General features: G+C 42.9%; 1 protein-coding gene across 1 annotated transcript; it reads right to left on the reverse strand.

The window, feature by feature from the left end:
• Window positions 1–11,018: 11,018 nt before the first annotated feature.
• Window positions 11,019–23,202, reverse strand: LOC106610916 (1-phosphatidylinositol 4,5-bisphosphate phosphodiesterase beta-1). Its single transcript, XM_045724303.1, has 20 exons — window positions 22,707–23,202; window positions 19,768–19,845; window positions 19,403–19,471; window positions 19,019–19,159; window positions 18,765–18,844; window positions 18,319–18,372; window positions 16,675–17,580; window positions 16,375–16,538; window positions 16,091–16,237; window positions 14,012–14,152; window positions 13,707–13,855; window positions 13,441–13,605; window positions 13,091–13,190; window positions 12,871–12,975; window positions 12,599–12,711; window positions 12,368–12,489; window positions 12,037–12,253; window positions 11,820–11,957; window positions 11,655–11,731; window positions 11,019–11,535 (listed from the first exon to the last, which is right to left on the reverse strand). Exons 1-17 carry the CDS (start codon window positions 22,803–22,805, stop codon window positions 12,055–12,057), a joined length of 2,832 nt encoding a protein of 943 aa, XP_045580259.1. The 5' UTR covers window positions 22,806–23,202; the 3' UTR covers window positions 11,019–11,535; window positions 11,655–11,731; window positions 11,820–11,957; window positions 12,037–12,054.
• Window positions 23,203–25,935: the final 2,733 nt, after the last annotated feature.

The raw sequence follows: 25,935 nt of genomic DNA on the forward strand, positions 1-25,935 counted from the left end.
TTTGCGACCAAGCTTTAACTTCCTGACTGATGTCTTGAGATGTTGCTTCAATATATCCACATCATTTTCCTCCCTCATGATGCCATCTATTTTGTGAAGTGCACCAGTCCCTCCTGCAGCAAAGCACCCCCACAACATGATGCTGCCACCCCCGTGCTTCACGGTTGGGATGGTGTTCTTTGGCTTGCAAGCCTCCCCCTTTTCCTCCAAACATAATGATGGTCATTATGGCCAAACACTTCTATTTTTGTTTCATCAGACCACAGGACATTTCTCCAAAAAGTACGATCTTTGTCCCCATGTGCAGTTGCAAACCGTAGTCTGGCTTTTTTATGGCGGGTTTGGAACAGTGGCTTCTTCCTTGCTGAGTGGCCTTTCAGGTTATGTCGATATAGGACACGTTTTACTGTGTATATAGATACTTTTGTACCCGTTTCCTCCAGCATCTTCACCAGGTGCTTTGCGGTTGTTCTGGGATTGATTTGCACTTTTTGCACCAAAGTACGTTCATCTCTAGGAGACAGAACGCGTCTCCTTCCTGAGCGGTATGACGGCTGCGTGGTTCCATGGTGTTTATACTTGTGTACTATTGTTTGAACAGATGAACGTGGTACCTTCATGCGTTTGGAAATTGCTCCCAAGGATGACCCAGACTTGTGGAGGTCTAAATTTTTTTTCTGAGGTCTTGGCTGATTTCTTTTGATTTTCACATGATGTCAAGCAAAGAGGCACTGGGTTTGAAGGTAGGCCTTGAAATACATCCACAGGTACACCTCCAATTGACTCAAATGATGTCAATTAGCCTATCAGAAGCTTCTAAAGCCATGACATCATTTTCTGGAATTTTCCAAGCTGTTTAAAGGCACAGTCAACTTAGTGTATGTAAACTTCTGGCCCACTGGAATTGTGTCACAGTGAGTAATAAGTGAAATAATCTGTCTGTAAACAATTGTTGGATAAATAACTTTTGTCATGCGCAAAGTAGATGTCCTAACCGACTTGCCAAAACTATAGTTTGTTAACAAGAAATTTGTGGAGAGGTTGAAAAACGAGTTTTAATGACTCCCACCTTAGTGTATGTAAACTTCCGACTTCAACTGTTAGTGAAGTGAAATTAGCTTGGTTCATTGGAAATGGTAGATTGTTAATATTGTGTGGTAGTCAGGCTCAGCAAGAGAAGATTCTGAAAATGGAAAAGCTTAATGGGAAGAAGATTAAAAGCCGTGTCCTTTGTTCTTATGCTAGATTGAGGGGAGTCATCACTGGGGTCCCAATATCTAAAGTACCAGTCAAAAGTTTGGACACCTACTCATTCCAGGGTTTCTTTATTTTTACTATTTTCTACATTGTAGAATAATAGTGACGACATCAAAACTATGAAATAACACATATGGAATCATGTAGTAACCAAACAAGTGTTAAACAAATCAAAATATATTTTATACTTGAGATTCTTCAAAGTAGCCACCCTTTGCCTTGACAATGTTTGACTGGTACTGTATGTCCACAGATGATATTAAAGAAAATGTGGAGGCAGAGTGATTGAGGTCAAAAGGTTGATCAGTAGGAAAGAGGGTAAAAGAAGTCAAAGCTTATCAGTGATGTTGAGGTTTGAGAAAGCCTTGCCGGGGAAAGTACACATAGGATTCCTTATTTAGAATGTTAGATAACTTGTCCCATATGCACTGCAATGTTTTAAAAGCCAAAGAATGGGACATGTAGCTAGCTGCTCAGTGTAAAGGAAAGAAAATAAGTGTGGAGGGGCACATGAGTATGGTGAATGTGGAAGCAATGTGAAGGTTAAGTGCTGTAATTATGGGGGAGAACACAGTGCAGCATTTGGTGGATGCCAGGTACAGAGAGAGGCTAGAGAGGCTCAGAGTAATATAATCAGTCATGATGTATCGTATGCAGGGGCTGTAAAACAAATTGGTAGAACTACAGTGCGGACTGATGGAGCTGACATGGATGTACCTGTAGTAAGTGGACCTACTGTCAGACTGATGGAGTTTACATGGATGTACCTGTAGTAAGTGGACCTACTGTCAGACTGATGGATCTGACATGGATGAACCTGTAGTAAGTGGAGCTACTGTCAGACTGATGGAGTTTACATGGATGTACCTGTAGTAAGTGGACCTACTGTCAGACTGATGGATCTGACATGGATGTACCTGTAGTAAGTGGACCTACTGTCAGACTGATGGATCTGACATGGATGTACCTGTAGTTAGTGGACCTACTGTCAGACTGATGGATCTGTCATGGATGTACCTGTAGTAGGTGGAGCTACTGTCAGATTGATGGAGTTTACATGGATGTACCTGTAGTAAGTGGACCTACTGTCAGACTGATGGAGTTTACATGGATGTACCTGTAGTAAGTGGAGCTACTGTCAGACTGATGGAGCTGACATGGATGTACCTGTAGTAAGTGGACCTACTGTCGGGGCAGGTGCTTCTGATGGTCCTGGGATGGTTTCGAGGCCTGTTCAGAAATCTTGTGCTCATGAATGTGTGGTGTCAAAGGACACGTTGATAATGAATAAAGTTGACTTCTGTAACGGCCGTCGGGAGAGAGAGTAGACCAAGGCACAGCGGAGTTAGTGTTCATCATGATTTTAATTGAACAACGTGAACACTATACAAAAACAAGAAAACTGACAGCCAAACAGTCCTGTCAGGTGCAAAACACTCAACAGAAACAATTACCCACAAAACCCAAAGGAAAAACATGCTCCTTATGTGTGACTCCCAATCAGCAACAACGCTCACAGCTGTGCCTGATTGGAAGCCACACGGCCAAAATCAATGAAACAAACCAACATAGAAAAATGCACATAGAACGCCCACCCAATGTAACACCCTGGCCTAACCAAAATAAAGAACAAAACCCCTCTCTATGGCCAGGGCGTTACAACTTCATAGTTTTTATTGGTAAGGTTATCAATACGACTCGGTTTGTGGAAAGCAGAAATGCCAGGTTGAAGGTTTTTTTGGAGATGGCAAAATAGATATTGGGGGTAACAGATATTACTGTTGAAATGGTTGTTGACATGCTGAACAATCCAAAGGGTGGAGTGTCTCAGCATGATATAGATAAAGTCTAATGGGTTTGTTGGGGGAGGGTGTGGTAGAAGTTATGGATTTATTTGGTTTTGAATTTTATTTTCATGGTAGTACAGAATTGGGCAGATCATGATTGATCATACATTCCAGCACAGTAGGTGGCAGCATGTACTTAAACGATTGTTTGCGGACCGCCATGATATCATAGAAGCAGAAGAAGAAGAAGAAGAAGAAGACGAAGACAACGACGACAGTGACAGCGACCACGTTTGTCAAGCGTTTGTCCTGCAGGGAGAGCTGTTGCCAATTCAAGTAATGACTGGCAGATGTTATAAGGTTTTGTATGGCTGTTAAAATAACCTTTTGTGTTTGGTTTCAGTGGAGTGTATGTACTTATGTCATGTTTGCATTTGTGCGTACCAGTTAGATTGTGTGAATGTACAATTGAAGTCGGAAGTTTGCATACACCTTAGCCAAATACATTTAAACTCAGTTTTTCACAATTCCTGACATTTAATCCTAGTAACAATTCCCTGTTTTAGGTCAGTTAGGATCACCATTTTACTTTAAGAATGTGAAATGTCAGAATAATAGTAGAGAGAATGATTTATTTCAGCTTTTATTTCTTTCATCCATTCCCAGTGGGTCAGAAGTTTACATACACTCAATTAGTATTTGGTAGCATTGCCTTTTAAATTGTTTAACTTGGGTCAAACGTTTCGGTTAGCCTTCCACAAGCTTCCCACAATAAGTTGGGTGAATTTTGGCCCATTCCTCCTGACAGGGCTGGTGTAACTGAGTCAGGTTTGTAGACCTCCTTGCTCGCACACGCTTTTTCAGTTCTGGCCAAAATGTTCTATATCCACAGGTACACCTCCAATTGACTCAAATGATGTCAATCAGAAGCTTCTAAAGCCATGACATAATTTTCTGGAATTTTCCAAGCTGTTTAAAGGCACAGTCAACTTAGTGTATGTAAACTTATGACCCACTGGAATTGTGATACAATGAATTATAAGTGAAATAATCTGTCTGTAAACAATTGTTGGAAAAATGACTTGTGTCATGCACAAAGTATTTGTCCTAACCAAAACTATAGTTTGTTAACAAGAAATTTGTGGAGTGGTTGAAAAACGAGTTTTAATGACTCCAACCTAAGAGTATGTAAACTTCTGACTTCAACTGTATTTTTTTAAACGTTAGAAAATACACACATCTAATTTCATAATAAATATTTTAGTTAAATGTGGTTCAAGTAATCACAAAAACAAGGGGCAAATCATTACTGAGAGCAAAGGCTCCATACAAGTTAGAACAACTTTGTGAATTAAATAAATAATTCTAGTAACATTCTTACTATTAACACCCAACTTATCTTTGACTTTTCTTATTATTATTCAATATAATACTGCAACCAAGCGAATACAACTATATACAAATAAATCCAATACAATTATATACTTCAGAAACATTCAAATAACTACCAGAATCCTATTCAATAAGAGAGTTAAACACAGTTTGGAATTTTATTGTATCAATAAAATTACATGAATAATATAGGAAGAAAACATATGTTATGAAATTCCAAACTGTGTTTAAACTCTCTTATTGAATAGGATTCTGGTAGTTATTTGAATGTTTCTGAAGTATATACTTGTATTGGATTTATTTGTTTTTGTTGTATTTGTTTGGAATATAATACTGCAACCAAACAAATACAACTATATACAAATAAATCCAATACAAGTATATACTTCAGAAACATTCAAATAACTACCAGAATCCTATTCAATAAGAGAGTTAAACACAGTTTGGAATTACATAACATGTTTACATATGTTTTCTTCCTATATTATTCATGTAATTGTATTGATACAAATTTTAGATCAAACGTTATACTTTATTTTTTGTAATTACTAGAGTATAGTAATTTTGTTTATCAAATCAGACATTTAGCCCCAGTAAAATAGTCAAACAGATGTGAAGTAAAGTGCAGTACTTACAGAAAAATCTTTTTCAAAAACAACAGCAACAAGAAAAACATACTTTGCCAGTTGCAACACATTGTTGCAGGTCCCATGTGAAACCGTTACTAAGTCTTTGTTGGATCTGACATTTTTTGGGGTTATTTTACACTACATCAGGAGTTGGAAATGGTGATAAAGAATTGGGATATAATTGTATTAAATATCTAAAAGGAAACTAATTAAATAACATGAAACTAAGTCCTTAATTATGATTGAACCAGTACATCCATGTTATTAAGCATATAATAATACATTTAAACAGTCAACAAAAATGCTGCATAAAGTCATGCATCCCTGAAAGTGTATGGAACCAAACAATCAACAGCTCATCATTTGTAAATAACAGATCAATGTCGTTTGCAAAACGTATGCATATAAAACTCTAAAAGCATTAATACCAAGTAGAAAACAATGATTAGGTGCTTTCAACACTGCACCTTAGCCCAAGGCTAAGAGCCTCCTTAGCCCTGGTCTAAGGGAGATTTTAAGCAAGTGTTCACATTTGCACATTAAAAAGTTGGTTAGCACCAACCTTAGCCCAGGGCTAGCCCCGATTTTTCGGTTCTAGCCCCAGAAACACGGTGTGTGTGAAATAGCCAGTGTGAAACGCAGAATTTTCACTGTCCAATCACAAAAGCTGCACATTCACCTAATTGGCATATGCTTGTGATGCGTTCTGCATGGTATTTTAAGTAAATGTATACTACTTCATCCTCCCATCTGAGTTTAAAAAATCCTACAAAAAAACGAAATACTTTAATTTAATCCGTGCGAAAACATTGGTTGCTATGGTTAACAATAACCGTTGCTGTATAGGCTGGTAAACGTGTTCCCACTTAGCTAGCCAACTGAAGAAGCCACAAACTCTACAGCACGAAGGGCAGCTAAAGTTGCATTTGTATCTGTTTGATAGATTTTCTAATGACATTTAATTGGATATAGCTATTCTTGATAATAATATCGTTGCATGATTTTGCTTGGATTAGAAAAATTGATGTCCGTGTACTGCATTCACTGCACAGGACTATATCGCATGTCAAACACTGTTTCTAGGGTTGCCAACTGTCCCGTATTAGCCGGGACCTCCCTTGTCCCGTATATTCATCCAATCACAGTATAGTGTAAACGCGCCAATTCCTGCAAAGTCATTTCTGTTATTGTTCGGTCGGTTTGGTATATCAAGGAAATATGGATAAACATGCAAAAAAGACTGTGCAGCTACAACAAACAACGTGAAGCAAAGACGTGTGTTAAGGCTGTCAGTGGTGACTCGACGAAAGCTTTCTGTACTTTATGCGTCGGGAATTCTCAATTGGCCATGAAGGGGAGAATGACCTAACTCAGCATGCATCCACATAAATAATGCATCCACAGAAATGCACAAGGCCAAGCTAGCTAAATAGCAATATCGGTGTATTCTTCGTGACATAATTGGAAAACACCTCTCCGTTTACCAGTTATTGAGCAGTACCAACAATCGCATTCTGAAAGCTAATTGCCCATAATTAGCTCATAGCTCATAATGCCTGCAAGCACGCCTGCGATCAGTGGATATTGAGACAATTGTTTTACAGATCTACAGCCACTTATCAGTATATGCTTCCCGAAGAGAGGAACTGCGTGCATTTTTTTTGTTGCCTTTGTTGACACTGAGTGGCGTGAAATTCTGCGACATGTTTGCACACGATGGCTCTCTCTTCATCCAGCTGTCGATCGTCTCCAGCAAAGCTGGCCAGATCTTACGTCATACTTCAGGTCCCTTAGGGAGACCTGTCCTGTGGCACTGAATAGTATTTTTGAAAACGAAAAAAAAACGGAAGCTGCTGAGATTTATCTGTGCTTTTTCCACAAAGTGTGTGTGTTTTTGACCAACTCGTAAAAAAGCTGGACGAAACAACGCTCTGCATCACAGATGTTTACGAGGAAGTCCAAAAGTTCAAAATTTAAGATGCTTCAGCTGAAACAGGACAGTTTTGTCTGAGTAGACTAAGCAGCTGATGGACAAACAATTGTCAGCACAAAGGTCCAAGCAGCAACAGGACTTTGAAGTTCTATGACACTGTCATTACATACATTGACAAGTGGTTTGATTTCTCACCAGAAAATGTAATGGTGAAACTGATGTGCCTCTATGAGGAGCTCTCCTTCACTGACCTGGAGCAGGTGGTGGTTGCCCTCAAAATGACAGACAGTCAGTATGGACCAACTCTATGAAGAGTTTTGTACTAGCTGGGAGGAAATGCAGAAAGCCAGACAGGATACCACAAAATCCACCAGTGAGAAGTAGGTGGCAGTTTTCCAAAACCTAGGGAAAGCCAACTTGATCAACATATTCAGGATTGTCTCATTTGTCCTCAGTGTGCCAGGCTCAAATGCCTTTGTAGAAAGGATTTTTTTGTCTGATTACCATTAAATGGTCAGACTCAAGAAACAGATGCAGCACAGAGCTGATCAAAAATGAACTTCAAATATCTGTGAACTGTGACTTGTCATGTAATGACTTCTCTCTGGCTATGCAAGAGGAGAAAGGACTGCTTGAATCAGTCAAGAGCAGCAAAAAATATGTAGACTTGGTGAGTGACTCATGCCCCTCTTTTCCTCTTTTGCGTTTGAAAAGTTGTTTTTTTTGCTGTAAAGGTCCAAATTGTGATTTCTTAGATAATTTATTTTGAGGTTTATTTACATAATGATACAGTTCTAGTAAAGCTATAGGCTAAATGGAATATACAAATGCTTTGCCTTTCCAATTGAGTAAGAATATGAATATGCACTGTATATTCATTCACACAACACCATACCGCCGTGGCACCGTGCACTGGCACGCCACCTTTTGTCCCTTATTTGGTAGGTCCGACAGGCAGACAGGAAGGTTTATACAAACCATAACTGTTGGAAATAAAATGCTAGACTAAAAGCAAGAGGAAATAATTTGTTAATAAAAAAAATGCCTTATTGCTTAACATTGGTGGAGTGGCAGAGATAGAATGTTGGTCCATGTGTGTTTGTACAAGTGTGAATCCTCAGCCCAGGGCTAAAGCGAAGCCCACCCTTATTCTGCAATTACTGCGTCCAAAATACCACAGTCAACCGCAGTTACTGCACTTTTACTGCAGTTTCAAAACTGCAATCTTTTTTTTAATAAGGGCAGGGTTAACAAATGCTTGTGCAAACAGGATAAGCTAGCCCAGGACCAGTCTTTGCCTGGGGCTAAGAACAATGTAGTGTGAAAAGGCCTAAAGAAACCTTTTCAGTAGCAACGTATTTTAAGAGAAAAGCACAGACAGCCAGCAGTGGTGCAAACAGAAGCAAATTATCCACATTTTAGTGCAAAAAGGCGCTCTCTCGCCCACTGACTACCTCAACACTATGACTAGATAAGAACCACATGTGGTCAGAACAACAGGACCGTGCCTGAAGTCAAGATATAGTCAGTAGAATAAGAACACGTTCTTTGCTTGGCCACATGCAACACACTGTTCAGCCACTAGACCAGCGTTTCCGAAACCCGGTCCTCGGGACCCCAATGGGTTCAGTTTGGGGTTTAGCCCTAACACTACACAACTGATTCAAATTATCAAAGCTTGATGATTAGCTGATTATTTGAATCAAACCCCACACTAGACCAAGTGACGCAGCAAGAATTTTGTTGGCTTTTTGAATGGTTTTCAATCGGCAAAACGTGGTGAATGGTCTTAGGGCAAAAAACGTGGTGAATGGTCTTAGGGCAAAAAACGTGGTGAATGGTCTTAGGGCAAAAACTAAATGAAAGTCATTTGGCAGTAGTAAATTCATTCACACACATTTTTTCATATATCTTATCTGACCATGTTTTCATTTGATAATTTAATCACCAATTCAAAATAACAAGGACATGAACACGGAAGTATAACGTAGGAATGCGTCGCTTGCACGGGTTACATGCCGTGTTCACATGCTAGTCGGAACTAGCAAACTCTGAAATTTCTGACTTGCTAATTGGTTGTAGTTATACACGTGCCGCGTTCAACGAATCAGCAAGTCTCTCCGACTTCAATGCGTTCAGACAACTGGGAACTCAATTTTTTTTTGCTTCAACTGGGAAAAATAGTTTTGAACGGTCATCCCTCTCAGAATTCCAACTCGAAACTCTGGCATCTTTCTATAGCTCAGACTTTCCGACCGGAAAGTCACTGACATCATGAATTGACCTCGTTTTTTTCTTCAGAGTTCCCAGTTGTCTTGGAAGCACCATTAAAGGCAGGCAAGAGTACAATGTACAGTAGGAGTATATATCAAATCTCAACTTTCAAAAATATGCTACAGATAACATAACAATACAAATTCTCCATGACTACCTTTAGAGTGCAGTAGTAAACCAGCATTTATTAAGAAGAATAGCTCTCTTTCCATCTCCTCTCGCTTTCTCTCTTTCTCACTTGCTCCGGTCCTCCTCTAGTTCCTCCTCAGAGAGTATGTCATGGGGGGTGGAGGGCTGGGGCACGACGTGACTTTTGACACCCCCTTTCCTGTTCAGCAGGAAGTCCTGGATCTCCCCCGGCAACAGACAGAACTTCTCCTGGTACTCCGCCTCCACTGCACCTTGCAGCTGAGGTCAGAGGTCAGAGTTAGGAGAAAGGGGTAGAGGTCAGGGGTTATAGTTAGATGCTAGCGGTTTAGGGTTACAGATTTAAAGGTAAGAGGTCATGGGTTAGTTGGTATGTCACCTTTGGTTTCTCATCAAGAATTTGCTGCTGGATGTCTTTGTGCTGCTCCACCAGTCTCTCTTGGCGTTTTGCCTGAGCATCCTCCAGCTAGAGCAGGGAAGAGAGAGGTTACCTTCAGTGATTGGACTGCTCCATCCTGGAAGCGCTATCACTTCACAGGAAAATAACAGTACCAGACGCCACACCGTTGATTCTCCAACGAGAGTACAGAGTGATGTCTGGCCACGAGCAGTGGAGGAAAAAGTACCCAATCATCATACTTGAGTAAAAGTAAAGATACCTTAATAGAAAATTACTCAAGTAAAAGTGAAAGTCACCCAGTAAAATACTAGAATAAAGTCTCAAGTAGTATTGGGTTTTAAATATACTTAAGTTAAATATATATATATGCTACAATATACTTAAGTATCAAAAGTAAAAGCACAAATAATTTCAAATTACTTATATTAAGCAAACCAGACAGCACAGTTTTCTTGTTTTGTTTAATTTACAGATTGCCAGGGGCACACTCCAACACTCAGACATAATTTACAAATGTTTAGTGAGTCCGCCAGATTAGAGGCAGTAGAGGTGACCAGGGATGTTCTCTTGATAAGTATGTGAATTGGACCATTTTCCTGTCACCCTCCACCTCTCAAAATGTAAGAAGTACTTTTGGGTGTCAGGGAAAATGTATGGAGTAAAAAGTTCATAATTTTCTTTAGGAATGTAGTGAAGTAAAAGTGAAAGTAGTCAAAAATATAAATAGTGAAGTACAGATTCCCCCAAAAAACAACTTAAAGTGGTACTTTAAAGTATTTTTACTTAAGTACTTTACACCACTATCCACGAGAGACTCTCTGACCCCCAATCCTTCCATCCTTACCCTTTTGATGTTCTGTACCACTTCATTCACATATGATTTGTTGATCTCCAACTTCCCCCTAACAACAGAATAATAAATAAAGTCATACATACAGAAATCCAGCCTCTCTTTCTGTCACACACACAAACAGAGTTCTCATTGCTGGAGCTTCTTCCCTATGCACTGGAGTCTCCGGTCCTCCTCTTCGCCCCGGCATGCCTGGTCAGGGGCATGGCATGCGGTGTGAACTGTGCTATCCATGAAAAAGAGCACCACCTGTTGGTCGTGGTTTCCGAAAGATGTGCCGGTTTAGTATAGATTCAACTGTCCCAGAGTCCCGGTAAGAGGACTGATAATGACCAGCAGGAGACAGGGATACAATTCACACTTTATTTCACACCCAGGACAGGCACACATGACTTTACAGAGGAGAAAACTAGTTGGAGTGTATAGTGAGTGGTTTTATGGTCATCAGTGCACTAACACTAGTGATGGAATGTCCACAGAATAAGCAGCCAAGGAGTGAGGACCATAGGTGAGTCCTTGAATGTTGGAGCAGCCAGGTTAGTCAACTTGTTGTTAATCCCTGGAGCTGCAGTGAGAGACTGAGGTACTGATAGAAGGGGGGGCTGTTACCCTACCAGATAGGGTCTGTGATTGGCTGACCAGGTTCCCTGATTGAATGAGCTCCCTGGAAGCCTGGTCGTACCCTGACACAGAGGTGTGTGAAGTGACCTCTGCCACTGGACAATGGGGCCAGGCTGAGGCGGGGGATGGTACCCTACCTCAGCAGGGAGAGGGTTTAATGATTGAAGTTTTAGGGTTTTGTCATAGCTTCTTTGATTTTCTCTGTTCTCCTTTTGTCCATTTTCTTTTTCAGGTCTTTCTTTTCTCTGCAAAGGTGAAGCATCACAAATTATATATTTGATAGAATTCTATCCAATTATATCTCTATAGTACACTAACTTCACATCTCTGTTAAACTGATGTCTCACAGTCATATCAAACTCACTTGTCACAGATGTCTTTTCATTTCTTCATCTGGTTGTTCTGGCTTTCCTCAGTCACCGTAGTCAGTTTCTCACTCATCTGCAATAGTGGCGATATACAGTATTGGAATGTACAATTATGTAATATATAATCTCTGTGTGTGTGTGTGTGTGTGTGTGTGTGAGACCTGTTTGATGTGTTCTCGTTTGAGGTATTTCTCGCTGTAGTATTGTTCCTGTCTCAGCTCCAGTAGCTGTTGCTGTTGTTGTTCTCTCCATCCTCATCAAACTGCTTCAGTTCAGCCTTCCCTCCGGGTGACAAACTTCTAACACACACGACATGAGTCAGGGGTTAGGGACAACACACATACACACTCAGATCTGCCTACCCTCCACCCTACCTACCTTGTCTTACCATGTTGTTTAGTCTTCAGGAGAGCGTTGTGTCTGCGTGTGTGTTGGTTCTGAGCCTGGTTGTACTTGGTTGTCTGTTCCTTCACCATCTCCAAAGTCTTCTTCTGGTGTCTCTTCACCACATCCTTCATCTCCCTGTAGTGTCTCTTCTGCTCCCGCACGATCAGCTTGTGTTGCCTGAGCTCCTCTAGTGTGGCCGCCTCCATATCTGAACAGGCAGAGACCACACAGTGGAACACAGACTGCACACCATCTTATACTGACAACACACCACCACACACACACACACACACACAACCCCTCCCCCCTTTCTCTCTCTGACCTATCAGAACGCTCTGCACCATGTCTTGGGGCTGTGATGGGGCTGTGACCATTCTCCAAAGGAGCAGATCGTAGGTTGGCTTTTGGCTCAGCAAGCCCGGGTTGATCAGCATTAGCCTCAACCTTTAATACAATAACACAACAACATTAGCAATGTAACAGTACTTCTAAATACTTACATTGTTTTTACTGTCCATAATTTTCAACCAAAAACCCTAGTTTGACCACAAACCTCTTTGCTGGTCTCCTCCTCCCCTTCCTCCAGAGTGAGAGCAGCCAGCTGTTGGGACCGCTGCTCCAGGAGATTCACATACCGGATGGGGTTAGACAGCGCCTCGATTACATCTGCATGCACACACACGCACACACACACACACGCACACACACACACACACACACTAGGGATTAGCCTTGATACCATGTGGACAAACTGAACTCTACACTGGTACTAAGCTTACATAGAGACCTCCAGGTCTAATAGACATTGTCGTATACCAGACCTACCTGCAAAGGTGTCTGGGACATAGTCCTTCACTTCAATGTAGACAAACACAGCAGGCAGAATCAGAGACTGGTTCTTCTCATTCCTCAGGCCGATGTAGCGATAACCTGAGATAGATAAAACACAATTAATAACCTGAGGACAATGGGGACTACAGAGAAAGAGATGACAAACTCATTACAGAGGCAGTGTTTACTGTTTACAGGTAAATAGAATGTTTACCGGGCCGTATGGCTGGCACAGGGATAATACGGTGACCTATGAACTTTCCTTCTTCCTCAAACGCAGCGATTCTCAGAGAGGCCAACGTGGGGAGAACCACCTGCAACAACACAATTATACACAGTCATACATGGATATACTTTAACATTATACACAATTATACAGTTAAAAAAATACAGTTTTACGCAGTTATACTGTTACACTTCAATATTATACACTTGCGTTCTATGGTTATACAGCTTGTTGAGACCTGAAGATTTCCCTAGGCTTTAGCTCAGAGGGCCAACACAGTCCCATTTTATGGTATGCAGGAGACCTGGTTTCAAACCCAGTCGGTCACTGTTTCTCACCTTCTTGAAAATAATTGGCTCTTCGTCCCAGACTGGGTTGATAGCGTTGCTCTGGGACGTCTTGGTCTTCAGGGCTTTTCTCCTGGTGTCCACAGGAAGACCAAACATGTCCAGCTCTATGTATACACCTACCTTCTTGTCGCTCAGAAACTGGCCTGAGATTATCTGTAGGAGAGAAGCTCATTTCATAACTCTGGTTTAGTCTAAACTAACTGGTTAATTAGTTAACCACAGTGTGTTGTGTTATGGTATTTTGTAACTCGTACCTTGACAGTGTTGGCCACTATGCCGTCCACGGTGCTCTCAGCGAACGGGTCAAAGTGTTTGTCTGGTCTTCTCATGAACTCTGGTTTCAGTCTGTAGCCGCTCTTCCCATTGTACTCATACATGCCCAGGTTCAACTGCATAGTCAGGTCTGGGAGAGAGAGCAAGAGAGAGAGGTCAGGGGGAGGTCAGAGGTTAAGAGAGGTCAATGGTTATAGGTCAAGTAATCAGTGCTGCCTCACCTATAGTTTGTGAACAATTGCTTTTATTAGATCACATCCAAGGCAACACAATCAAAATGTCTCACCTATAGTTTGGAAGTTGAGTGCCACCAGCTGGCAGCCAGCGTTCCAGAAGAGTTGTGGCATGTAGTTGGAGGAGTCAACCCTCGTGCCTTTAGGGTAAATACGACTCAACTGCTGCTTGTTATATCTGAGAGGACAGGTTAAAGACATTTACATGACATTACATTACGGTGAGTAGAGTAGGGCCTTTGTACAGTCACCTGCTTTGATGAGACTCAACTGGAGCTATTCTTTAATGGAATAAGCTAAGATAGAGCAACGTGACCCTTGAGAGGAAAGTAATCAATAACACGACAAACTAATACTGGAGTTGAGTTAGGGTTCAGGGTTATAGTTGGGGTTATTTAGAGGTCAGCTGAATCTTAGAAAACAATTGGAAAACAAGAAAACAATTGGTAACACACTACGCCGTGAAGGACTGAAATCCTGCAGCGCCCGCAAGGTCCCCCTGCTCAAGAATACATATACAGGCCCGTCTGAAGTCTACCAATGAACATTGAATGACTCAGAGGACAACTGGTGAAAGTGTTGTGGTCAGATGAGACCAAAATGGAGCTCTTTGACATCAACTCAACTCGCCGTGTTTGGAGGAGGAGGAATGCTGCCTATGACCAAGAACACCATCTCCACCGTCAAACATGGAGGTGGAAACATTATGCTAAGGGGACAGGACAACTTCACCGCATCAAAGGGACGATGGACTGGGCCATGTACCGTCAAATCTTGGGTGAGAACCTCCTTCCCTCAGCCAGGGCATTGAAAATGGGTCGTGGATGGGTATTCCAGCATGACAATGACCCAAAACACAAGACAACAAAGGAGTGGCTCAAGAAGAAGCACATTAAGGTCCTGGAGTGGCCTAGCCAGTCTCCAGACCTTAATCCCATAGAAAATCTGTGGAGGGAGCTGAAGGTTCGAGTTGCCAAACGTCAGCCTCGAAACCTTAATGACTTGGAGAAGATCTGCAAAGAGGAGTGGGACAAAATCCCTCCTGAGTTGTGTGCAAACCTGGTGGCCAACTACAAGAAACGTCTGACCTCTGATTGCCAACAAGGGTTTTGCCACCAAGTACTAAGTCCTGTTTTGCAGAGGGGTCAAATACTTATTTCCCTCATTAAAATGCAAATCATTTTATAACATTTTTGACATGCGTTTTCTGGATTTTTTTGTTATTCTGTCTCTCACTGTTCAAATAAACCTACTATTAAAATTATAGACTGATCATTTCTTTGTAAGTGGGCAAACATACAAAATCAGCAGGGGATCAAATACTTTTCCCCCCCACTGTACACACACACACACACACACACACACACACTTATAAATATACATACACACAGATACACACACACATTTATAAATATACATACACTGTCACGTTCTGACCAGTAAAGGGGTTATTTGTTATTGTAGTTTGGTCAGGACGTGGCAGGGGGTGTTTGTTTTATGTGGTTCGGGGTTTGTTGGGTTATGTTATTATGTAAGAGGGGTGTTTGTTTAGAGTGTTCCGGGGCTATGTTCTTGTTAGTTTATTTATATGTTAGTTCTAGTCGTTCTATGTCTATGTTTAGTTTATGGGCTTGACCTTCAATTGGAAGCAGCTGCTCCTCGTTGCTTCTAATTGAAGGTCTTATTTAGGAGGGGTGTTTTTTCTATGGTATTTGTGGGTAGTTGTCTCCTGTTTAGTGTCTGAGCACCTGATAGGACTGTTAGTGTCGTTCGTTTGTATACGTGATTTGTTTGTTTTTCCTTCTTCACATTAAAAAGAAGATGAGTATACACGTTCCCGCTGCGTTTTGGTCTGATCATTACGACACCCGTTACAGATACACACACACCACATTTATAAATATGCATACACACAGATACACACACACCACATTTATAAATATGCATACACACAGATACACACACACACACACATTTATAAATATGCATAAACACAGATAACACACACACACACCACATTTATAAATATACATACACACAGATGAAGTAGATTTGTCATCAGCTTCCAAGTGCGATAGTGTGCGAGTCAACAAATTATAGGTGTGTGCGTGCGTGCACGTTTGTTTGTGTACCTGTGAGGTAGGTGTTGTGTGAGGAGTTGATGAAGTAGTGAGACAGAGGGAAGGTCATGTCTTCAGACTGGTCTAGCTTCTCAGGAGGAATCACTCCGTTCTCATCAGACACCAGGTATCTGCTGAATCCCTCCAATGTGATCAGCCCTACAGGACACACACACACACACACACACACACACACACACACACACACACAAAGGAGGGTTATATACACTCATACAATCATGCACACACTCAAGTTTACACCCAGGCACAAATGCATGCACACAAAACACACACACCTTGCTTGAGCAGGCTCTGGTTGAGTTCATATTTCTCCATCAGGGTCTGTATCTGAGAGGGTCTGAGAGGAGGATACAGAATCTCATTCAGACGAGGATCTCTCTGCCTCTCGTTAATAAACTCTGTCATTTGATCCACCGACAGGTAGGCACCCTTAGCACCCCTGCAGAAAGAGTGAGTGAGAGAGAGTCAGGAATTAGTGACTGTACATACTGCTGAGAGAAGACTGAGCTGAGTTCTGGCCGAGGACAGATGTGGGAGAGAAAGGCTCAGGGTTTAGAGTTGAGGCCAGGAGGTACTGATAGTACTTACTGCTGAGAGAAGACTGAGCTGAGTTCTGGTCGAGGACAGATGTGGGAGAGAAAGGGTCAGGGTTTAGAGTTGAGGCCAGGAGGTACTGATAGTACTTACTGCTGAGAGAAGACTGAGCTGAGTTCTGGTCGAGGACAGATGTGGGAGAGAAAGGGTCAGGGTTTAGAGTTGAGGCCAGGAGGTACTGATAGTACTTACTGCTGAGAGAAGACTGAGCTGAGTTCTGGTCGAGGACAGATGTGGGAGAGAAAGGGTCAGGGTTTAGAGTTGAGGCCAGGAGGTACTGATAGTACTTACTGCTGAGAGAAGACTGAGCTGAGTTCTGGTCGAGGACAGATGTGGGAGAGAAAGGGTCAGGGTTTAGAGTTGAGGCCAGGAGGTACTGATAGTACTTACTGCTGAGAGAAGACTGAGCTGAGTTCTGGTCGAGGACAGATGTGGGAGAGAAAGGGTCAGGGTTTAGAGTTGAGGCCAGGAGGTACTGATAGTACTTACTGCTGAGAGAAGACTGAGCTGAGTTCTGGTCGAGGACAGATGTGGGAGAGAAAGGGTCAGGGTTTAGAGTTGAGGCCAGGAGGTACTGATAGTACTTACTGCTGAGAGAAGACTGAGCTGAGTTCTGGTCGAGGACAGATGTGGGAGAGAAAGGGTCAGGGTTTAGAGTTGAGGCCAGGAGGTACTGATAGTACTTACTGCTGAGAGAAGACTGAGCTGAGTTCTGGTCGAGGACAGATGTGGGAGAGAAAGGGTCAGGGTTTAGAGTTGAGGCCAGGAGGTACTGATAGTACTTACTGCTGAGAGAAGACTGAGCTGAGTTCTGGCCGAGGACATAGGTGGGAGAGGAAAGATCTGTAAACGTCAGGGGTGAAGTCCTCAAGGGGAATAGAGTTGCTCTGCAGAGGAACACAAATACCACTGAGATGAGTCAGGTCTCAAGAAGTGATGATTTTAACAGTTGGCTTGAATGTGGGAGGAAAGAACTACCACTTAAAATACCACCAGTACTACCAGTTTCAATATTGTATAGTTTGTTATATTGTGTAATATTCCATAGTTATAATGTATACCCGTCCAAAGGGTAAGTTGCAGTGTTCCAAGGCCGTCTCTACTCTCTTTTTGTCTGCTGAGAACATGCGGACGATGCTGGGTAAAAGGAGCGGGACATGCACAATATCAATCAATCACATCCTACAGAATTCACAGGAAGTTAATCAGCAGACATGGGAGTGATGATCAGTGTCCGAAGGGATGGGCCCTGAGCAAAGTGCTGCAATAGAGAATGATAGAGGCCTCTAGTGGCCAAAAGGCCATTTTGGCATTGGCAGCGCCATTCAGGGCTTCCACCATGCGTCCACCATTTTAAAGTAGTCAAAGTAGTTAACTGGGTCGGGATTCCTATGGGTTATACCTCCATTGGCGCTGCCCATGCTGTCACAGACGCTATAATGGCACAGATATAAAGATGAGTCCTCTATCTATCTCTATGAGCGCTGCACAGATTCACAAAACTTGATCCCATAATTAGTGGTTATTTAGGATACAAGGTGATTTAAATAGATCAGTGATTCTGCACAACGCCTTGCTCAGGACGACCCCCTAAAAATATTGAGGAACCAATGGGATTTACTCACTTCTTCACTGGGATCCGCCCCTCTGAGTTTGGCTGCAAGGTCACTGTGACGTACCTGTTAGAGAAAGATTGGGAAAAAGGGAGCGAGAAAGTGAAGAATAAACACTCCTCTGTGACGCCTACATTTCCAGTGATCTCCATCGCCATCACCAATCAGGCTGACACCAACGTTTCCCTTTAAAGCTGGAATCCGTAGCGGTGAAACTGACACTTCCGTTTACGATATTACAACAACAAAGACGTTGCTTAAAACAACGAACACTGTTGTTTCTCCTTTGGACAACATTGCACCTCATTGCATGATAGAACAGAAATGTTACCATGACGCTGGATGCTCCTTTCCTCCTTTCATGAACAAAACCAAAACAATAACAAATATCCCTGGGAGGACCACTGTTTAACCTACTGCAGATTCAGCCCCAAAATGAATTTTCCTGATAGACTCACGCTTTCTCCAGACTGGTTTCTCTGTTCATGTTGTGACTCAGCAGGTTGGAGGCCAGAGAGAACAGCTCCTCAGCCCACTCCTATACAACACAAAGAGAGAAAGGAACAGTCTCTGTGTGTGTGTGTGTGTGTGTGTGTGTGTGTGTGTGTGTGTGTGTGTGTGTGTGTGTGTGTGTGTGTGTGTGTGTGTGTGTGTGTGTGTGTGTGTGTGTGTGTGTGTGTGTGTGTGTGTGTGTGTGTGTGTGTGTGTGTACCGTGGCCTCTTCCACTTGCAGGGCCATGAAGTTGAGGTATGTAATGTTGACCATGTCCGGTCCTGTAACTATGGTCAACAGACGATTCTCTATACGACCGACCAGGTTCCCCACATCAAGCAGCTCACGCAGCTTCGCCTCCTAGGAAGGACAGCAGGTCAGAAGGTTAGAGGTCAGGGTCAAAGGTTAGACCATGGGTGTTGTCTCCAGTCAGCAAGGGCAAAAAAAAAATCATTGCCACCTGGTGTTTCATTTATCAGTGTTACTGATTTGTATTGTTAATTGGCTGAATCAGACTCTGAATCAAAGGTAATGATGTAAACCAACAGGAGCTTGATTTGACACACCTGGGTGAAGGGTTTGGATGTCCTGGGGGTTAAGTACCTTTGGTGTTTTGGTGCTCTTCCCTGTTCTGGCATCCTTTATATGGGTGATGTCTAAAAACTCTGTCTCCTACAGGAGAGAGAGAGAGAGTAAAGACGAGAGAAGGAGTGAGAGGGATGTTATAATATTCATCACTCACTCTAACACACACACACACACACACACGGACACACACACAGGCGCTAATCAACACACACACACACAGGGTGACTAAGCCCAGCAAGAAGCAGGATACACAGTAGGAGTCCCAACGTGAGAGATAGCATGGTGTCATCTCCTCTGTGTGTCTATATCTGTGTGTCTATATCTGTGTGTCTATGTCTGTGTGTCTATGTCTGTGTATGTGTGCATGTGCATGTGTGTACCTTGTTCTGATCGGTCCAGTGAAGAAAGTATCCGTGTGGATCCACAGTCGGGGTGATGGGAGTCACTGTGGAGAGATCCTGACCACATGGAGACAGATATTAGACACACACACACACACACTTGACGTTGGTGGTTGTGATAACGTATGTAATGTGCATTTGAATATATTGTATTGTGATTTCAGTGTGTGTGTGTGTGTTTGAAGCTGAGTTGGGTTTGAATAAGGCATTGCATAAGCATGAATCACTCTGGTCCCGAATGACCTTTCTACTAAGAAATATATAGCGACACACGCACACCCACGCACAATGCATATAATGCCCTCCCCCACCCTCCATTCAGCAAATCGGACTACGATTCCATCTTGCTCCTGCCCTCCTATAGGCAGAAACTCAAACAGGAAGCACCCATGGTGAGGACTATTCCAACGCTGGTCTGACCAATCGGAATCCACGCTTCAAGATTGTTTTGATCACGCGGACTGGGATATGTTCAGAGTAGCTTCAGAAAATAATATCGACACACATACCGATACGGTGACTGAGTTTATCAGGAAGTGTATAGGAGGTGTTGTACCCACTGTGACTATTAAAACCTACCCTAACCAGAAACCGTGGATAGATGGGAGCATTCGCGCAAAACTGAAAGCGCACACCTTCGCATTTAACCAGGGCAAGAAGACTGGGAATATGGAAGAATACAAACAGTGTGGTTATTCCCTCCGCAAAGCAATCAAACAGGCTAAACGTCGGTATAGGGACAAAGTTAAGTCCCAGTTCAACGGCTCAGACACCAGTCGTATGTGGCAGGGTCTACAGACAATCACGGATTATAAAAGGAAAACCAGACACGTCGTGGACACCGACGTCTTGCTTCCGGACAGGCTGAACACCTTCTTCGCTTGCTTTGAGGATAATACAGTGCCACTGACGTGGCCCGCTACCAAGGACTGTGGGTTCTCCTTCTCCGTGGCCGACTTGAGTAAGACGTTTAAGCGTGTTAACCCTCGCAAGGCTGCCGGCCCAGATGGTATCCCTAGCCGCGTCCTCAGAGCATGCGCAGACCAGCTGGCTGGTGTGTTCACAGATATATTCACTCTCTCCCTATCCCAGGCTGTTGTCCCCACATGCTTCAAGATGGCCACCATTGTCCCTGTACCTAAGAAAGCAAAGGTAATTGAACTAAATGACTATCGCCTCGTAGCACTCACCTCTGTGATCATGAAGTGTTTTGATAGACTAGTCAAGGATCATATCACCTCCACCTTACCTGCCACCCTAGACCCACTTCAATTTGCTTACCGCCCCAATAGAACCACAGACGATGCAATCGCCACCACACTGCACACTGCCCTGTCCCATCTGGACAAGAGGAATACCTATGTAAGAATGCTGTTCATTGACTAGAGCTCAGCATTCAACACCATAGTACCCTCCAAGCTTATCATCAAGCTCGAGGCCCTGGGTCTGAACCCCGCCTTGTGCAACTGGGTCCTGGACTTCCTGACGGGCCGCCCCCAGGTGATGAAGGCACGAAACAACACCTCCTCTTCGCTGATCCTCAACACTGGGGCCCCACAAGGCTGCGTGCTCAGTCCCCTCCTGTACTCCCAGTTCACCCATGATTGCGTGGCCAAGCACGCCTCCAACTCAATCATCAAGTTTGCAGATGACACAACAGTAGTAGGCTTGATTACAAACTGAAATGGTCCACCAACATAGACAGTGTGTGAACCCTCACAAACAGATGCACAATTGAGAGCATCCTGTCGGGCTGTATCACCGCCTGGTACGGCAACTGCACCGCCCACAACCGCAATGCTCTCCAGAGGGTGATGCAGTCTGCCCAATGCATTACCGGCAGCAAACTTCCCGCCCTCCTGGACACCTACAGCACCCGATGCTATAGGAGGCCAAGAAGATCATCAAGGACATCAACCACCCGAGCCACTGCCTGTTCACTCTGCTATCATCCAGAAGGCGAGGTCAGTACAGGTGCATCAAAGCTGGGACCGAGAGACTGAAAAACAGCTTCTATCTCAGTACAACAGTTTTCAGCTGTGCTAACATAATTGCAAAAGGGATTTCTAATGATCAATTAGCCTTTTGAAAATGATCAACTTGGATTAGCTAACACAATGTACCATTGGAACACAGGAGTGATGGTTGCTGATAATGGGCCTCTGTACGCCTATGTAGATATTCCATAAAAAAATCAGCCGTTTCCAGCTACAATAGTCATGTACAACATTAACAATGTCTACACTGTATTTCTGATTAATTTGATGTTATTTTAATGGACAAAAAATGTGCTTTTCTTTCAAAAACAAGGACATTTGTAAGTGACCCCAAACTTTGGAACGGTAGTGTATATATATTCTTAATCCATTCCTTACGTAGATTTACTTGTATTTTGGGTATGTGAGGTGAAACTGTTAGATTTTACTTGTTAGATATTGCTGCACTGTCGGAGATATAAGCACATGCGTTTCGCTACACCCGCAATAACGTCTGCTAAACACGTGTATGTGACCAATACATTTTTATTTGATTTGACACACACACACACACACACACTCTCTCTTTTAGGTGGTGGAACATCTTGGCTAATTGAGGAGGGATTTAAACCATGGCAGTTACCATAGCAACATGCCAGCACATTTCTCTGTATCCATGCTCTGTGCTTAAAACCTTCAACATACCAACACACTTAGACACACTCTCGCAAACACACACACTCTTGCAAACACACACACACGCAGCAACTACGTTGAAACATATTTGCAGCCAACATTACATGCGCAATCACAACCACAAACGTCAAGTGTGTGCACATTTTTATCTTAAATGTCTGACACTTCTCGCTGCTAAAATCAGCACAAACTACACACACACACACACACACAGAGACACACCGTCACACACCCACTGATACTCACATCGTCCCATTTCATGAAGCGGCTGCCGTTCTTCAGAGTATCGGGGACGGTCAGCGGTTTGAGCTTCAGAGCATGTGTCCCTGGCTGAGCCCCTGCCATAGTACACACACACCTCCAACCTGCTGCGCCAGAAGTCCTCTTTAACCTGCCTTCTAGTCTTTCTCCTCTCCTGTCTTGCTCTCCTCTTCTCTCCTCTTTAGTCAGTAGACTGAGAGGGTTGGATGATAGTGATCTGGTAGTTACATCACTGAAACAAGCTGCATATCTGTCTACAATCAACAGTCTCCTTTGTCCTGTCTAGTCAGTTCTTCTGTCCTACTGTACTAGCTGAATAATGTCTTAGGGTTATCCTTGTAGTATCCCTGTCCTCTTGCATACCTAGTGTATAACTGGATAATATAGTACTAGCTGCATAATGCCTTGTTCTATCTGTCTGCTCGCTCTCTTTGAGACAGAACTGCTACTGCCTCCCCACACTGACTCACTCTGACATGCTTATTGAGCCTGCACGCCCACACACACACAAAGACACAGAGAGAGAGAATATAAAACCAAATAGACAGTTTTTGGATCCATAATAAGTCTATTTTCATGTATGTAATTTCTGATGAAATAATCCTGAAAGACAGTAGAGGGTTTGGCTCACACGTACAGGACCACACCATAAGACCATACATACCTGTACAGGTTTTCCAGCATGGGTGGTTGAAAGGGTTTGAATCCTAAACAACTTGACCTGTGGTTGGTGTGTGTGTGCAGGACTACTGCAGGAGCTATTTCAGCTCTAACTCTCCCACTCCATCCTCACGTGGTGAAGAGCCGTGAGTGTGTGGGCGAGCTACAGCATGTATGTAGTTGATATGGTGTGTGTGTGTGTGTGGTTGATATGGTGTGTATGTGTGTGGTTGATATGGTGTGTATGTGTGTGGTTGATATGGTGTGTATGTGTGTGGTTGATATGGTGTGTATGTGTGTGGTTGATATGGTGTGTATGTGTGTGGTTGATATGGTGTGTATGTGTGTGGTTGATATGATGTGTATGTAGTTGATATGGTGTGTATGTGTGTGGTTGATATGATGTGTATGTAGTTGATATGGTGTGTATGTGTGTGGTTGATATGATGTGTATGTAGATGATATGGTGTGTATGTGTGTGGTTGATATGATGTGTATGTAGTTGATATGGTGTGTATGTGTGTGGTTGATATGATGTGTATGTAGTTGATATGGTGTGTATGTGTGTGGTTGATATGGTGTGTATGTAGATGATATGGTGTGTATGTGTGTGGTTGATATGATGTGTATGTAGATGATATGGTGTGTATGTGTGTGGTTGATATGGTGTGTATGTAGATGATATGGTGTGTATGTGTGTGGTTGATATGGTGTGTATGTAGATGATATGGTGTGTATGTGTGTGGTTGATATGGTATGTGTGTGTGTGGTTGATATGGTGTGTGTGTGTGTGGTTGATATGGTGTGTATTTCACCTTTATTTAACCAGGTAGGCAAGTTGAGAACAAGTTCTCATTTACAATTGTGACCTGGCCAAGATAAAGCAAAGCAGTTCGACACATACAACAACACAGAGTTACACATGGAGTAAAACAAAACATACAGTCAATAATACAGTAGAAAAATAAGTCTATATACAATGTGAGCAAATGAGGTGAGATAAGGGAGGTAAAGGCAAAAAAGGCCATGGTGGCAAAGTAAATACAATATAGCAAGTAAAACACTGGAATGGTAGATTTGTAGTAGAAGAAAGTGCAAAGTAGAAATAGAAATAATGGGGTGCAAAGGAGCAAAATAAATAAAATAAATAAATACAGTAGGGGAAGAGGTAGTAGTTTGGGCTAAATTATAGATGGGCTATGTACAGGTGCAGTGATCTGTGAGCTGCTCTGGCAGCTGGTGCTTAAAGCTAGTGAGGGAGATGAGTGTTTCCAGTTTCAGAGATTTTTGTAGTTCGTTCAAGTCATTGGCAGCAGAGAACTGGAAGGAGAGATATATCTGCTGGAGCGCGTGCTACAGGTGGGTGCTGCTATGGTGACCAGTGAGCGGAGATAAGGGGGGACTTTACCTAGCAGGGTCTTGTAGATGACCAGGAGCCAGTGGGTTTGGCACCCCAATGGTGGAACAAGCTCCCTCACGACGCCAGGACAGCGGAGTCAATCACCACCTTCCGGAGACACCTGAAACCCCACCTCTTCAAGGAACACCTGGGATAGGATAAAGTAATCCTTCTAACCCCCCCCTTAAAAGATTTAGATGCACTATTGTAAAGTGGTTGTTCCACTGGATATTATAAGGTGAATGCACCAATTTGTAAGTCGCTCTGGATAAGAGCGTCTGCTAAATGACTTAAATGTAAAATGTAAATGAGTATGAAGCGAGGGCCAGCCAACGAGAGTGTACAGGTCGCAGTGGTGGGTAGTATATGGGGCTTTGGTGACAAAACGGATGGCACTGTGATAGACTGCATCCAGTTTATTGAGTAGGGTATTGGAGGCTATTTTGTAAATGACATCGCCGAAGTCGAGGATCGGTAGGATGGTCAGTTTTACGAGGGTATGTTTGGCAGCATGAGTGAAGGATGCTTTGTTGCGAAATAGGAAGCCAATTCTAGATTTAACTTTGGATTGGAGATGTTTGATGTGAGTCTGAGAGGAGATGTGAGGTCACACAAACAGGCAGAAAGATTGCCCCTCAGAGCCAAACTGGCAGCCGGCCCAGTGGCTGGGCCTGAGACTCAAATTGGTAAGGAACATGTTATTTAGTCATTCTATAGAGAAACTTTAGTGGATTCATCTTTTTCTCTGTGGCTTCATTTACGTTGTTGTTATATTCTTCCTCAGATTGTCTGTATTCAAAACTGAGGCCAAGGCTAATGTATTCACTTTAATGAATGTACATTTAAAGTAGTGGATGACCTTTGTATTTGAACTGTGAGAATGTTACTAATATACTGTATGTATGATATAAATATGATTATGGGAATGCAGTACTTAGGGGCCTACTTGCAAACTCAATTAATAAATTACAATGCTGCAAGGATTCTGACACAAACACAAACATCTGCCCACATCACCCACTTCCTTGCTGACCTTCATTGGCTACCTGTCCCTCAAAGCCCTAAATGGCATCGGACCTACCTACCTGTCAGATCTACTCTCCCCCTATGAACCTCCACGCATACGGTCAAGGCATGCCAAACTGTTTCGTGAAC

The sequence above is a fragment of the Salmo salar genome, chromosome ssa09, assembly GCF_905237065.1.
Source record: "Salmo salar chromosome ssa09, Ssal_v3.1, whole genome shotgun sequence".
NCBI lineage: Eukaryota > Metazoa > Chordata > Actinopteri > Salmoniformes > Salmonidae > Salmo > Salmo salar.